At 46.1% G+C, this 13,882-nt stretch overlaps 1 protein-coding gene across 2 annotated transcripts in view; it reads left to right on the forward strand.

Moving 5' to 3' along the window:
* LOC138467638 (serine/arginine-rich splicing factor 7-like) overlaps positions 1-13,882 on the forward strand; it is an 88,953-nt gene that overhangs the window by 20,843 nt on the left and 54,228 nt on the right. Inside the window, exons 2-3 of one of the 2 annotated variants that reach the window (XM_069607801.1) lie at positions 10,874-11,054; positions 12,808-13,008. In XM_069607801.1, coding sequence (XP_069463902.1) covers positions 10,874-11,054; positions 12,808-13,008 — 382 coding nt within the window. The remainder of the gene's footprint in view (positions 1-10,873; positions 11,055-12,807; positions 13,009-13,882) is intronic. The other variant, XM_069607802.1, reaches the window with a different exon arrangement.

Raw genomic sequence — 13,882 nt, forward strand, 5'->3', positions numbered from 1 at the left:
TGGCATAGGCCACTGATTTCACTGGCTCTGCTTTCCTGTATCTGCCGCCACACTCTGAAACTCCCTCCTTCCCTGAGGGAAGAGCAGTCTTAAAATGTGTTCCATAAACCACCAAGAACTCGCCTTTTTAATTAAAATTCCTTACCGTTCGTTACCTACCTGTAACTTACAACTAGGCGCAATAGGGCTTTTGTGCACTCCTATAAAGGCAAAATAAATGGTGTCTCTCGTCTGTCTGTAGTAAAACCTCCCCCATCAGACTGGTATCTCCAACCAATTCCTATCGCTGGCTCAGATACAAATACAAACAATGCCATTGTACTATCCGCCGTGAGGGCATTCTTAATCATGTTGAATGCCACTTGTTCAAGTGGAGTCCAATGCCAAGGGCTTTCTCTTTGTTAGCTTTCTCTGGGGTTCTCACAGCATCCGTGTAGCCAAATTCTCAGTATGTGACCATTCCTAAGAAACTCCTTGCCCCTGATATATTCATCAAGCTCAGGCATTCTGAATGTCTCTTTCGTGGGATCTGCGATATTCCCCCTTCCTGGAAAATACTGCTGAAAATTCCAATTTTCTTTTATAGAAAGACTCAGTTTACTTGGCAATGTCAAGCCAAGAGACACTATGCATTGCAAGACTATTTTCAGATGTTCCAAATGCTCTCTCTGTTTTTGGCGAACACCATTATATCATTGCTGATGTTGATCACCCCTTGGATACCTGCAAGGACACCACTGTGTTTTGGAAGACCTCTGCAGCCAAGGTTACACCAAAATGCAATCTTTTAAACTGATGGGCAAAAATGGGTCGAGAAGGCAGTGATGTATCTGGACGTGGTTGGGAGCACCCGCTGATGGTACCTGGCCCTTGGGTATAATTTAGAAAAGGAAATGCAGCACCATGCAGATCAGAGACTACACCATTGACCGGCAGCGTAATATGTCCATGTTGATGCATTTTGTCACCTATCGGGTTGCTTAGGCTTGCGTGCATTCACTATTGAGGACATCCGCAGCATTGGGCCTTCCACAATTATGTCCATCTTTACTAACTTGTTTCATCTATGTGTAGCCGAACTGGGTCACCTTTCCTTCCAATTCTTGTGAAGATCGAGCAGAAACAGTCTGTCAGTGACTGAATGTCCTCTACATATACATTGATTGCCAAGTTCACAATCCTCACAGCCTCTGCTGCCACACACCCAAGGAAAGTTTCCACTCACAGGAGTTACATAAAACCATGCTTTGATCTGTTGATCCTCATGTCGAACCGTGGTGATGAACATGCCCTCCAAGGGCATGGGTTTGGTGCCCCCAAGTGTGAAAATGCAAACTTGGGTGCAAGCCAGTGGTGCAGGGTAGCGTAGTGATTTGTAGTGTGATGCTGCCATTAGATTGATGGATGCTCCTGCGTCAATGAGAACTGGGAGGGACGTCTGTGCTTTGAATTCTCCGCTTGATCGTTGGCTGCCGTTTCCCTTTTTCTTCCTTGCTCAAGCACATTTGAGATAAAGAATACTTCGCCATCATTCTGCCCCACCCGGTTGTTCTTCTCCCTGCTCAACCCTTTTCTGCACTGGTTGCTCTGGTTTGTCTTTGCGTCTGAGTTGCAGTGTTGGTAGTTGGACAAAACATGAGCTTGTAAAATGGTTCAGCAGGCCATACCTGCCACATGCATGATCCATTGCCGGGAAATCTCCTGGGTGTTGTAGGTTGTAGCCACAGTATAGGCAAATTGTCGCACTTTTGTTACTTTTCTCATCTTTGTTCGGCACACCTCCTCTCTCGAATGCTCTTGTATGTTGTCTGCTCACCGCAAATGTATCTTCCAGTTTGCTGACCTTCATGGTGGCATCCATTTTGGACGCCTGCACATCAGCCAGTTACTGTAATATTTGCTTCCTCAGCTTTACAGTAAAAACTGCTGCGCACAAACCTCATCCTGTTCGTTAAGCAGTGCACAAGTGAACTGAACGCCAACTGTTGAAGCAGTCCATGAAAGGCATTGAGTGTTTCATCCTCCCTTTGTTTGGCAGCCCTGAGTATAAATCTTTCAGAGACCACATTTGCCATTGTGGCTAAAAATGTTATTCAGTGCTGCCATTGCTCCAGCATAGGAAGCGTCTGCCGTGTGGATAGTATGTGCTGCAGGGCCAATTGAGTATAATAACATGGATTTCTTTGCATTATTCAGCTCACCTGTCACATCAAAGTACATCTCCAGTCTTTCCACCCATAGTGCCCCCCTAGGATCACGGCTTGATGGTGTTCCTGTGATTTCAAACTTGGTTTAGGTCTACTTGATCAAAAATATTTGACCTTTTCCAATTGGACCTGTTTTTTTGTTTTTGTTTTTTTTTTCGTCGAAAATATGGGGTGGGAGAACCCCCCCTGCACCCCTCCCACCTACACCTATTCCCTTACCCCTCCCAATATATTCATTTAATTTGATCGAAAAATTATCCAAATAAATCGGTCAAATTGAAAAGGTCAAATGTGTTTTGATCGAGTACGCTAATACCATCAAAATCTACTTGGGGTGCCAGTGATCCTTGCTGTCTAGGAAGCCTTCTTGCTTCTTGGGCTCCTTCACCATGTCGGCCATCTTTGCTGTATTGGCTGGTGCCTCGTATGTAGTCCCTCAGCCTTTTCAAGTTGTGGCAGGACGCCTCTACATCCTTGCTGCAGTTCATGTCAGTCACTACTAGACGCATTATTGAGCCTTTCACTGATGACTGTTGTGCTAGAGGTGCACAGTCACTCCCAGCAGGGGTCTGCAACCTCTTCCTATGGACGCCGTCACTGAAATTGCTGCTTCCTTCAAATCACTGCTTCTTCCCTCAGTACCACATCACACACTCTAAACACTGTTCCTACCAATGTTTGATGCTAAATGAATGGATTATTCCTTTTCCGTTGGTCTGGAGCCGAGGATCATGCTCCAACACATTGGGCAACGCTGCCTTCACTGGGGTTGGGGCCGCACACCGTCGCTCAGCTCATGCAGAGCCCTGTACTGTGTTAGTGGTTGGGAGTGCTGGCATGAGTTGCACAGCTATACAGCGTGTCTCCGCTCTTACAACCTCCACGTCGCCATTGTGTTGCTATAGACACACCGATGAGGGTCACAGGCTCTCGTGAATAACTGACAATGGACACAGGCTGCTTGCTCACTGAGGTTTGCTCGTGCACTGACTCGTGACATTGCGCAACACCCTATTTATTCATCCTTCTTTAAGGCACCATAACAGCCTTTATACCCAAGCAAGGGGAAATCGTAGCGGTAGTTCGTGGAGAACTCTCTTCGTTTGTGTTGAGAGAATCGGGTAGTGTCATGCAGGCTCCGAGTTCCCTTCCGAGCCTTTCGGTAGCAGAAGCGTAATGGGGATCATCAATTATAAACAACATTGCTGAGTTTACCACACAAGTAAGGGGAGAGGGAGCGGACCTGAATGTTTGTTTGGGCAATGGAGAAGGGACCTACGGGTTAGAGATGGGAGCCCCTCATCCAAGAAGAGCGGCAGTTGATGTAGGAAAAGGTGGGCAGTGCAGTGAGGACAGAGACGAGGGGGTGGTTGGGGAAAGAGATGGCAGTTTGGTGAGAGTAGGCAGGTGGGTTGAAGGTGGCATTTGGGGGGGGAGTGTTTAGTTGACGAAGAGGGCGCTTCAAGGAGCGGGGGTGGGGGGCTTGGATGAGAAGGTGCCAGGAGGGCAGTTTCAGGAGAAGGGACAGTTGTGGGAGAAGGGAGCGTACAGTTAAGGAGAAAAGGGGTAGTTGGTTTAGAATGGGGCAGGTGCAGTTGGGAAGACGGGTGGTAGGTGGGGAGAGAAAGGGGCTGCTGGGAGAGAAGGGCAGGTAGTACGAAGGGGGCAGTTTGGTGAGAAGGGATTGGGCCATTTGGGAGGAGAGGATCAGCTAGGGGATAAGGGGCAGGGAGTTGGGGTGGGGGATAAGGGGACCTGTTGGGGGAGTAGGGGGGCCATTGGGGTGGGGGGGTGCAGAGAAGGTGAGTAGGGGACAGTTATGGAGAAGGGTTGGAGAAGGCGGTTGGGTAGAAGTAGGGAGTTGTGGGAAAGCGAGTTCAGGGGCGGTTGGGGAGAAGGAGGCAAGTTGACTGCGTTCAGGGAGGCCAGTTGGAGAAGCAGAAAGTTGGTATGAAGGCAGGGCTATTGAGGGTGAGTGGGGTGGACAAGGGAAATTGACTGGAAACGAAGGCTGGAAGCTGAAAACAAAGTGGGGGAAATCGGAGGGGAAAGGGGCACCGTTTCTAGGGACTACAGGGGGTAGGCGACTAACTTAGTAGCAGAGGGGCAGGGCTGCATTGATGCAGTGTTGATTTGTGCAGATCTGTAGTGTCTACGTTTTTAGTTATTTTGTGAGATATCGGTAGCACTGGTTAATGTGCGTTCCAGATAAAGGTAATTGTGTGGTCTGTGGTGTCTGTCGCCAGTGCCCAATCTTACGGTGTGCAGTTATGGTGGTGTATCTGTGGTGGATTAGTATGACGTTTAGGGAAATGTAGTGCCCATACATCCCAACCTGAGCAACAACATATCTCGACACAGAACTCCTCCACCGAAACAGATCAGACAATTAAATGTAGAATAATAATGGTTATTGTTAACGGTTGCATGTGATTATAACGAATTAAATACCAGAGAATGCTTTAATAAAGTTTATAACGAGTATCGCATTTTTATTTTGGGGGGCCCACAAACCTCCAGTTTCCCTATGCTTTTAAACCCACGCCCATCCGTTTTAACCCCTTACCCCACCTATATGCATTTTAAATACACAGTCGATCTTTTTTTATTATTGTTTCTTTATTAAAGTTAGTCTCTGTTTTTTATTTGTTAAAATCACTGCGTACCAATTTCTCATCAGAGCCACATTTGATTGCATGGACACATCATGGGACAAAGTGCACTTTAGGCAGCACAGCCCAGCTAGAAAACATCACTGATTGCATGCAGTGCGTTTTGCAGACGCCCAGAGAGTCACGGAGGTGAGGAATTCGCGTAAGAGCTTCCCAAGCCAAGGCAAAGGGCGGCTCCTTCTCCAGACGGCTCTGGATCGGTCTGCAGGTGTCCGCGGGAGGCCAGCACTAACCAGGGAGTGGGTGTGGCATGGGTGGGGACTGGAGCAATTGCTTCGTTCTGGACGGCCCTGCCACTCGGACCTACAGGCCCTACTGTTCTTAGTTTCTTCCACCCAGACTGCATTGAGCATGCCTGACTAGTTTGGAAGGGCCGAGTGTCGCATCTAGACTGTCTGCACAGTCCTCACAAACTCGGAGAGTGTGTCTGGTAGCATGGCCGTGGCCCAGTTCAATTTAGAGTAGTATGTCTGGTGACATCACTGTGCCAGGGTTGAATCTGGAATTGTGCCTAGTGGCGTAGCTGTGGTCTGGCCCAGCTTGGAGAGTGTGCCTGATGGCATGACTGTGGATTAATTCAATTTGGAAAGTGTCTAATAACCACATTGTGCCAAAGTTGAATTTAGAAATATGCACAATAGTGTAGCTGTGGTCTGGTTCATTTTGGAGAGTGTGTCTAACAAACCTAAATTTAGAAAGTGTGCCAGTAGTGCAGCTGTGGCCTGGTTCAATTTGGAAAGTCTGCTTAGTAACCTTATGTGCCAGAGTTGAATCTGAAGGTATGCCAAGTGGCCTAACTGTGGTCTGGTTCAATTTGGAGAGTGCACCTAGTGGCGTGACTGTGGATTGGTCCATTTTGAATGTGTGTCTAGTTACCTTATTGTGTTGAATTTGGAATTGTGCCTAGTGGCGTACCTGTGGTCTAGCTCAGTTTGGAGAGTGTGTCTAATATCCCCACTGTGTTAAGTTTGAATTTAGAGAGTGTGCGTAGCCGTGGTCTGGTTCAATTTAGAAAGTGTGCCTAATAACCACACAGTCCCAAAGTTGAATTAGAATTGTGCCTAGTAGCGTGACTGTGGTCTAGTTCAGTTTGGAAGGTGTGCCTGGTGGCCACGTAGTGCCAAAGTTGAATTTGGAAGTGTGCCTGGTGGTGTAGCTATGGTCTAGTTCATTTTAAAGAGTGTGTCTGGTGTCACCACTGTGTTAACGTTTGAATTTAGAGGGTGTGCATAGCCGTGGTCTGGTTAAATTTAGAAAGTGTGCCTAGTGGCCACATGGTCCCAGGGTTGAATTGGAATTGTGCCCAGTAGCGTAACTGTGGTCTAATTCAATTTAGAGAGTGTACCGAATAGCATGTCTGTGATCTAGTTCAACTTTGAGAGTGCTCCTAGTAGCGTGACTGTGGTCTGGTTCATTTTGGAGAGGGTGTCTAGTGTCCTCACTGTGCTAAAGTTTGAATTTAGAAAGTGTGCGTGTCCGTGGTCTGGTTCAGTTTGGAAAGTGTGCCTAATAACCACATTGTGCCAAAGTTGATTTTAGAAGTATGTCTAGTGGCGTAGCTGTGTTCTGGTTCGGCTTGGAGAGTGTGCCTAGTGGTGCGACTGTGGATCTGGTCAACTTGGAAAGTGTGTCTGGTGGCCACATTGTATCAAAGTTGAATTTATAAGTGTCCCTGGTGGTGTGGCTGTAGTCTGGTTCAACTTTGAGAGTGTACCTAATAGCGGTCTACCTCAATTTAGAAAGTGTGCCTAAGAACAGAACTATAGTCCATTTCATCGTAGAATACGTGAATACTCCCACCCTATGGCATAATCGAACTTAGAAAGTGGGAATAATCTGCAAATGGAGCCAGTGATTCTAGAAAGTATGCCCTAATAGCGTCACTGTGTTAAAGTTGAATCTACAAAGTGTGCCCCATTGGCATCACTGGGTTAAAATTGAACTTAGAAGTGCGCCCTAATAGCGTCACTTTGTTAAAGCTGAACTTAGAAAGCGTGCCCTAATAGCATCACTGTGCTAATGTTGAATCTAGACGGTATTCCCAACATCATTGAGTTTGCCCCAATAGCGTCACTGTTTTAAAGTTGAACTTAGAAATATGCCCTAATAGCGTCACTGTGTTAGAGTTGAATTGAGATGGTATTCCCAACATCATTGAGTATGCCTGGTCGCATACACTTTACTGATTACCACAATGTCACACTACTACGCTTACTCTCTCCTATACACCACTATTCAACTAGAACACAGCAGTACTATGACACATTCGGTAAAGCTGTTCTCATACTAACATGACTCATCAAACCACCCATCATCCTAATAAAACACAGCTAGCTAGCGCACACCGGCTAGCTTAGGCGTCTCCTCCGGCCTAACGCAGCCAGAACTCAGTCTGAATGTCCACCCTCCAGACTGAACACATTCAACTGATCTCCTCAGCACCACACCTACCACTAAAAAGCAGCTATCATGCAACAACCACACCAGCTGCACACATACCTGGTGCGCCCACGCACTTTACGACTCTCTCTCTCTCTCTCTCTCTCTCTCTCTCTCTCTCGCTCTCTCTCTCTCTCTCTCTCTCTCATAACATAAGAAGATCTCTTCCATACGTGCAAACATTCCCCATTCCATTCAGGGGTTAGTTGGCCAGTCTTGGATTTAACTTTGCATTTTGGGACTTGTAGTCCATCCTGGGTTTCACAATGATAAATCAAGGACTTCAAACCCAGAATGCAAAGTTAAAACCAAGGCTGGTCTGGTATCTCTTGAATGTGGCATGTTGGTATAGATGTCCTTGTATTATGATTCCCTCACCTCGGTGTCCGGGGGGCTTAGGCAGAACACACTGCATGGTAAATTGTATGAAATCAGTAAAATAATTGAAATTAATAAAATGGATGAAATGATTGCAATGGACGAGAGGAAAAAAATGGAGAGGATGGAAAGATGAATACAGGATACGAATGAGTGCACAGAACATCTAGAGTGCATGGACAGATAGATGGCATGGAATGTAGGAGTGCATGGTATAAATGGAACGAATAGAATGGACGATTCGAGTGCATGAGAAGGGTGTAGTGCATGGGACAGATGGAAAACATGGAACGGACCGAGTGCTTGCGACATGTGACATGGGTTGAACCGATAATGCAGGATGAATGGGTGAAATGAGTGGAGCAGATGAAGTCGGTTGAGCGGATGAAGTCTGTGGAGTGTATGAAGCGCGCAGAGCAGATGAGAGCGGAGAGCGTGGAGCGGATGAGAGTGCAGAAGGAATGAGGGCATGGAGCGGATGAGAACGTGGAGCAGATAAGAGCGTGGAGCGAGTGTAGGGTGTGTTGAGCAGAATTAGGGTGTTGAGCGGATGTAGGGTGTGGAGCGGATGCGGGGCATGTGTAGAGTGTGGGATGAACGAGTGAAGTATGTGGAAGAACGAGTGTGGAGCAAACGGGTGAAGTAGATGGATGAACGGATAAAGTATGTGGATAGAACGGGTGATGTGGTTGGATCAAGCGAAGTGGGTGGACCCGGTGAAGTGGATGGAACGGATGAAGTAGGTGGATGAACGGATGACGTATGTGGATGGAACGGGTGAAACAGGGTGTTTGGGACGGGTCAAGTATGTGGATGAATGACGCATAGAGAACGGATAACGTGGTTTGAACGAATGAAGGGAGCAGACCGGATGATGAAGGGATAACATGCATAGATCGGACGAAGTGCACTGATCAGAAGGAATTCATAGAACTGAGCGAGCACATGCAATGGATGGGATGCACAGTACAGATGGAGGGCACGGAATGGACACTATACAAAAAAATGATTAGAGTGCATGGAACGATATGAAGTGCATAAAATGGTTGGTGCGCATAAAATGGTTGGAGCGCATACATCTGAATGAATAGAACGGATTGTCTTGCATGGAACTTTTGAGAGAGCATGGAACAGTTTGGGGTGCTTGAAACGGTTGTAATGCATGGAACAGTCGGAGTGCATAGAACTATTGGAGTGTGCTCGATCTTAAGCACCTAAGGTAAACCACCATATCACATCTCCACGCTTACTCTCTTCCTTACACCACCACTCAACTAGAACACAGCGATACCATGACACCATTCGGTATAGCTGTTGTCATACCATCATTTGCCTCATACTTCCCATCATCCTAACTAAACACAGCTGGTTACACACCCTCCAACCTAGGCGTTCTCCTCGGGCCTAACGCAGCCAGAATCGGTCTGGATAACAACCTACCAGAACAAAGGCATTCTCTTGATCTCGATCAAATCACGTCACCAACCGCTAATAAGCAGCTATCACACGAATGCCACACCAGCTGCACACATATCCGGTGCGCACTCGCACCTTATGACTCTCTCCTCTCTCTGCTGACTTGAACTTCGGTTCCCGAGGGCGTTCAACCTACCAGCGCCTTGAGATCATACCAATGGTACATAAGGCGCTATATAAATGCAAAGTAACATAACATGTTCGCTCACTGTAAAATCTTTGTTTCAATTGTCTGTCTTTGTACTTGTTTTACCATCTTAAAAAAGGAGTGTTGCACACTATGCCCACAGGTACCTGAAGTGATCTGACTTGTGCTGAGAAGTCACATTATAACACTCAACTCTTCCTCCTCAATTAAGGCTTCACTGGGTCTGTCTGGCTCCTCCCTGTAGTAGCCTTCTTCAACAAATAAACGCAACACCACCCTGTATGCGTCTCAACTTTTCTCTTCGTTTTCTTCTACTGTGATACACTTCGGTGTATTCACAATATCTCAAATTCTTTACTATATAACCAATGACTTGCATCCATCTTCATTACATTTTCATAAATGGAGACCCTTTTATATACAGCATATGCATACCATGTGAAGTTTTTACAAAATATGCCCAGTCTGCACAATATACCATGCCGGTTAGCACAATTTATATCCTGCCGACCCGGGTTTCGCCTGAGGGTCACATCGCATTTCCTTCGACCACTAGTGAGCTTCTTTCAGGTTAATTGCAACATTACAAATTTCCAGGCTAAATAAAATGTTACACTCTGATATAGGAACTCATAACTCATTTGCACAATGTTTTCATATCCAGTCTCCTGTTTCTAAATTAAACCACTTGTACCATCTTCATAATCGAATCGTTATTGTTTTCCTTTCTTTTTTTCTTTTAAAAATCAACGCTGAATTAACATGAGCTTTTGTGTATACAAGTTCAGCAATCAATGCAGTATCACTTACGAAAAATCGTAGCAGACCGGATAAATACACATTGAGAACTAAAGTAGTAGACTGTTAAAACTGTAGAAACAGGACATTGTTGTTTAGTGCTCAGTCCACAGAATAACTAAGATGTCCTGTGTGGAAGTCACAAGATTTTCTTTCCCACTATGATCAATGGCTATTCTATTCTGTCCTCCTTTTACAAGTCATGTAGGTGGATCGTAAAGTTGGCATTTGGCTTGTTTTGGTGTGGCAGGGTTCTGATGATTCCAGTGGGGCGAATAACCCGCTCAAGCTATGGCTTTATGTAAAAACGTGTTGGCAGATATTACATAGGGTGGTAACTCTCGTAGAAAAGAGACTTTCAGTGCCATTATCTCAAGGGGGATTATATTTAAGATGGTTCTCACACGCTCCTATGTCGTCTGTTTATTTTATTTGTGTGTACCCTTTGGCAGAGCTACGCACTTTCTCCATTGTACTTGGAAGGTGCCAAATTACCACCATCAAGAAGAAAGTCAGCACATGAACAAATGTCCCACAACGCTGGCAGAAATGCAGAAATTTCCCTCCATCCCCATTGTGTTCAACGGATTGGCATTCAACTTTAGAATGGAGGACACTTGAAGATTGTCTGGTCATCTTATTTCCCATTTTAGAAACTAAATTGGAAGCATTCCACTTTAGAAAACCGCAGGAAACCAAATGAATGCTGCCCGTCTTATCAGCTAAAAAATATTTACTCTTTCCTTTATCAATAGAGACCAAGGTGTATGTTGGCAACCTTGGAACAGGAGCAGGAAAAGGCGAGTTGGAACGTGCTTTCAGTTATTACGGTCCCTTGAGAACCGTGTGGATTGCAAGAAACCCTCCAGGGTTTGCTTTTGTGGAGTTTGAAGATCCCAGAGATGCAGAAGATGCTGTCCGTGATCTGGATGGAAAGTAAGTTCACAGTCCGAGATAGTGCATGCAATTTATTCTTCGATTGTTGGTAATTGATATTTTTCTCAAATGAATTAACTGAATGAGTTATTTTGACTACAATTAACCATTGCCAGACTAGGAAGCTCCTATTGAATTTGTATTTCCAGATGTACGTAAACTGCTCTACTGAACACTCGTGATGACTTGCTCTCAAATCTTGCTTGCAACTCCCCATCTGTTCTTATCCTTCTGGATCTTTCCTCTGTCTTCGACACGGTCAATCGTGTCACCCAGACAAACCGGCACCCTTGGCATCACAGGCTTGACGCTTGACTGGTTGACCTCATCCTTCTCCGACTGACATTTGCAGGTCACTGGGCCCTTTTCTCTCCTCTATCACATGCTCCTCCTGCAGCGTCCCTCAAGGCTCTATCCTCTCTGTAGCTCTTCAAACATCTACCTTGCCCCTTTGGCCTACCTGATGATCTCCTTCTCTCCTCACTGCCAGTGTTATGCAGACAAGCAGCTCTCCTTCAAGCTTCCCTCTACTGCCTTATCTCTCATCCCTGATCGCCTGACTGCTATTCAGGCATTGTGTGCTGCCAATGATGTATGCCTTAATGCCAGTAAGACTGAGATCCTTCTCATTGGGACCCCAGCTCCCCCCATCCTCTGGCCGCCAATTCTCGTGAGGCAAAAAAACCTTGGTGTCATCTTTGACTCCTCTCTCCTCACATCACAGACCTTGACAAGAAGGCCCTCTATCGGCTGCACCTCCTCAGAGGCATTCTCCCTTTCCTCACCTTCCCCCAGAAACTCAATGTTGTCTCCAGAGCTCTGGTTCTCTGTAGGCTGGACTACTGCAACAGCCTGTCCTGAATCTTCCTTTATCTTCCCTTCGGCCCCTTCAACTAATCCAAAATAAGACTGCAAGACTTCTCCTTGGCCTGAAGCCCAGGGACAGCATCTCTCAGCCCTAAAATCTCTCCACTGGGTCCCTGTTGTTGTTGGTTGCTAGGATCAAGTTCCGGACCTTCTGCATCATCCACAAGACTTTCTGGGGCTTGGGACCCTGCTACATCCAACTCTCTCTCCTCCAAATGCCTCCTTGCTAGAGCCCTTCAGTCTTCTAGCTCCAACTCTCTGCAGATCATACGCTTTGCTAAGCAGAGTGGGGGTAGATCACTCTTGTCCGCGAAAGCCTCCCTCTGGAATTGTCTCCCTGCCCCTCTCGGGCTTGAACCAGATCTCCTTAAATTCTGGAAGCTCCTCCAAAACCCTCCTTTTCTTCTTCCTTCCTTCCCTCTCCCCTGCTAACATCCCTGTGTGCCGCAGTGACTGGCTGCCTGGTTCCCTCTGAGTTATACAGGGAAACTGCCCCCCCCCCCCCTCGCACTTAGCATGTGGACCCTGCACCCCATGCACTCCCCAGCACTTACCCTCTCCTGGCCTCTCATTAACACTTGTCTAGCCCCTGTGGCACCCCCGCCCCTTCACTTGCATTCTCTACCCTGCACTTCCCACCCTAGCATTTTGGGCATACCAACACTCTTCACCCCCCCACCCACCCCCTTGTTACTGCACTTGCACCATACGAATGTCTCAATGCCCAGTAGGACCGTTATCTTTCTCCCTTGCCCCACCCCCCCCCCCTTTGTCTTGAAACCCCATTTGTTGCATAGGCGCCTTACAAATATCCAATAAAATAAATGCGTTTCTTTTATTTTCCTGTTTGAAGTGATGTAGTGTGTTGCAAAATATCTTTTTCGAGTAGAATAACCCGTGGTCTTCTATTGGTGATCTGCGGGTCAAAAATACGAGTGGAACTGTCAACCGGAATGCCACGTCACTCTCGATTTGACCGCCCCCCATCAAGGCGCCCCTTTGATCCTGCTGACCGGTGCTACGAATGTGGCGAGAGAGGCCATTATGCATATGATTGTCACCGCTACAGTAGTCGCAATAGGAGCAGGTAAAGCCTTTTTTTTTTTTCTTCTTACTGCTGAATGGTTGGTCTTCACTACCAACAGAAAGAAGCGTTTTTAACCCACCTCTGGCACGCTCCCCAAGACAGTGCAAGGCTAGTACCGTAGTAACAGTTATTGATGTGCATTTGAAGAACGGAGTACAATCAGCAATTGACGTGCACAAGTTAATTGTGTTAGTCGGGCTACATACTGTTTATTTTGGTACCCACTTATTTGTAATGTCGTCCCGCCTATCTACAAAAGATCTAATTATTTTGTTTGTTTCCCCCCTCACTGGCTTGTACTTTCTCATTTGCCTGCCGTTTGTAGAATGTTTTTTTTTTTTTTTAAATTCCCTCCAATTTTGATCACAAAAGGAAAACATTCAAGTGCCAAGCCTCAACAGTATGTGTTTTAAAATCACCCCGTAGTTTCAGCGCTGTGCGTACACCATTTACCCAATTTACTTGCATCTATTGTGGATGTTTTTTGTAATTTTTTTGTGTTGCTGTTCCAGCTGTTATTTTACCATTTCCCCTTTCTCCTTTCCTTCTTGACATTCCATTTATGTCCCCAGGACCCCTTTTTGTACTTAAATCTTTTTTCTCTTGTCTTCACCGTAATCTTACTGTCACCCACTTCTTTCTTTGGTCTAATTTCCTCACAGTACATAATCTTACTTTCACCCTTTCTCTCCCTTTTTGCCCCACACACCACTTTTTGTTCTTTTGTGAACCAGTCTTGGTTACACTCTACTGTTTGAGGACTTTCAACACAGTTCATGGTTCATTAATTGACACTTTAAAGGCTAAACCGGAGCGTGATTGTTGGGGTGGAGATGGGAGTGTTTGGAGTTGTTCATCTCGGGGTATCTTTTAG

Source organism: Ambystoma mexicanum, chromosome 4q, assembly GCF_040938575.1.
Source record: "Ambystoma mexicanum isolate Mex_15411 chromosome 4q, UKY_AmexF1_1, whole genome shotgun sequence".
In the NCBI taxonomy this organism is placed as follows: Eukaryota; Metazoa; Chordata; class Amphibia; order Caudata; family Ambystomatidae; genus Ambystoma; species Ambystoma mexicanum.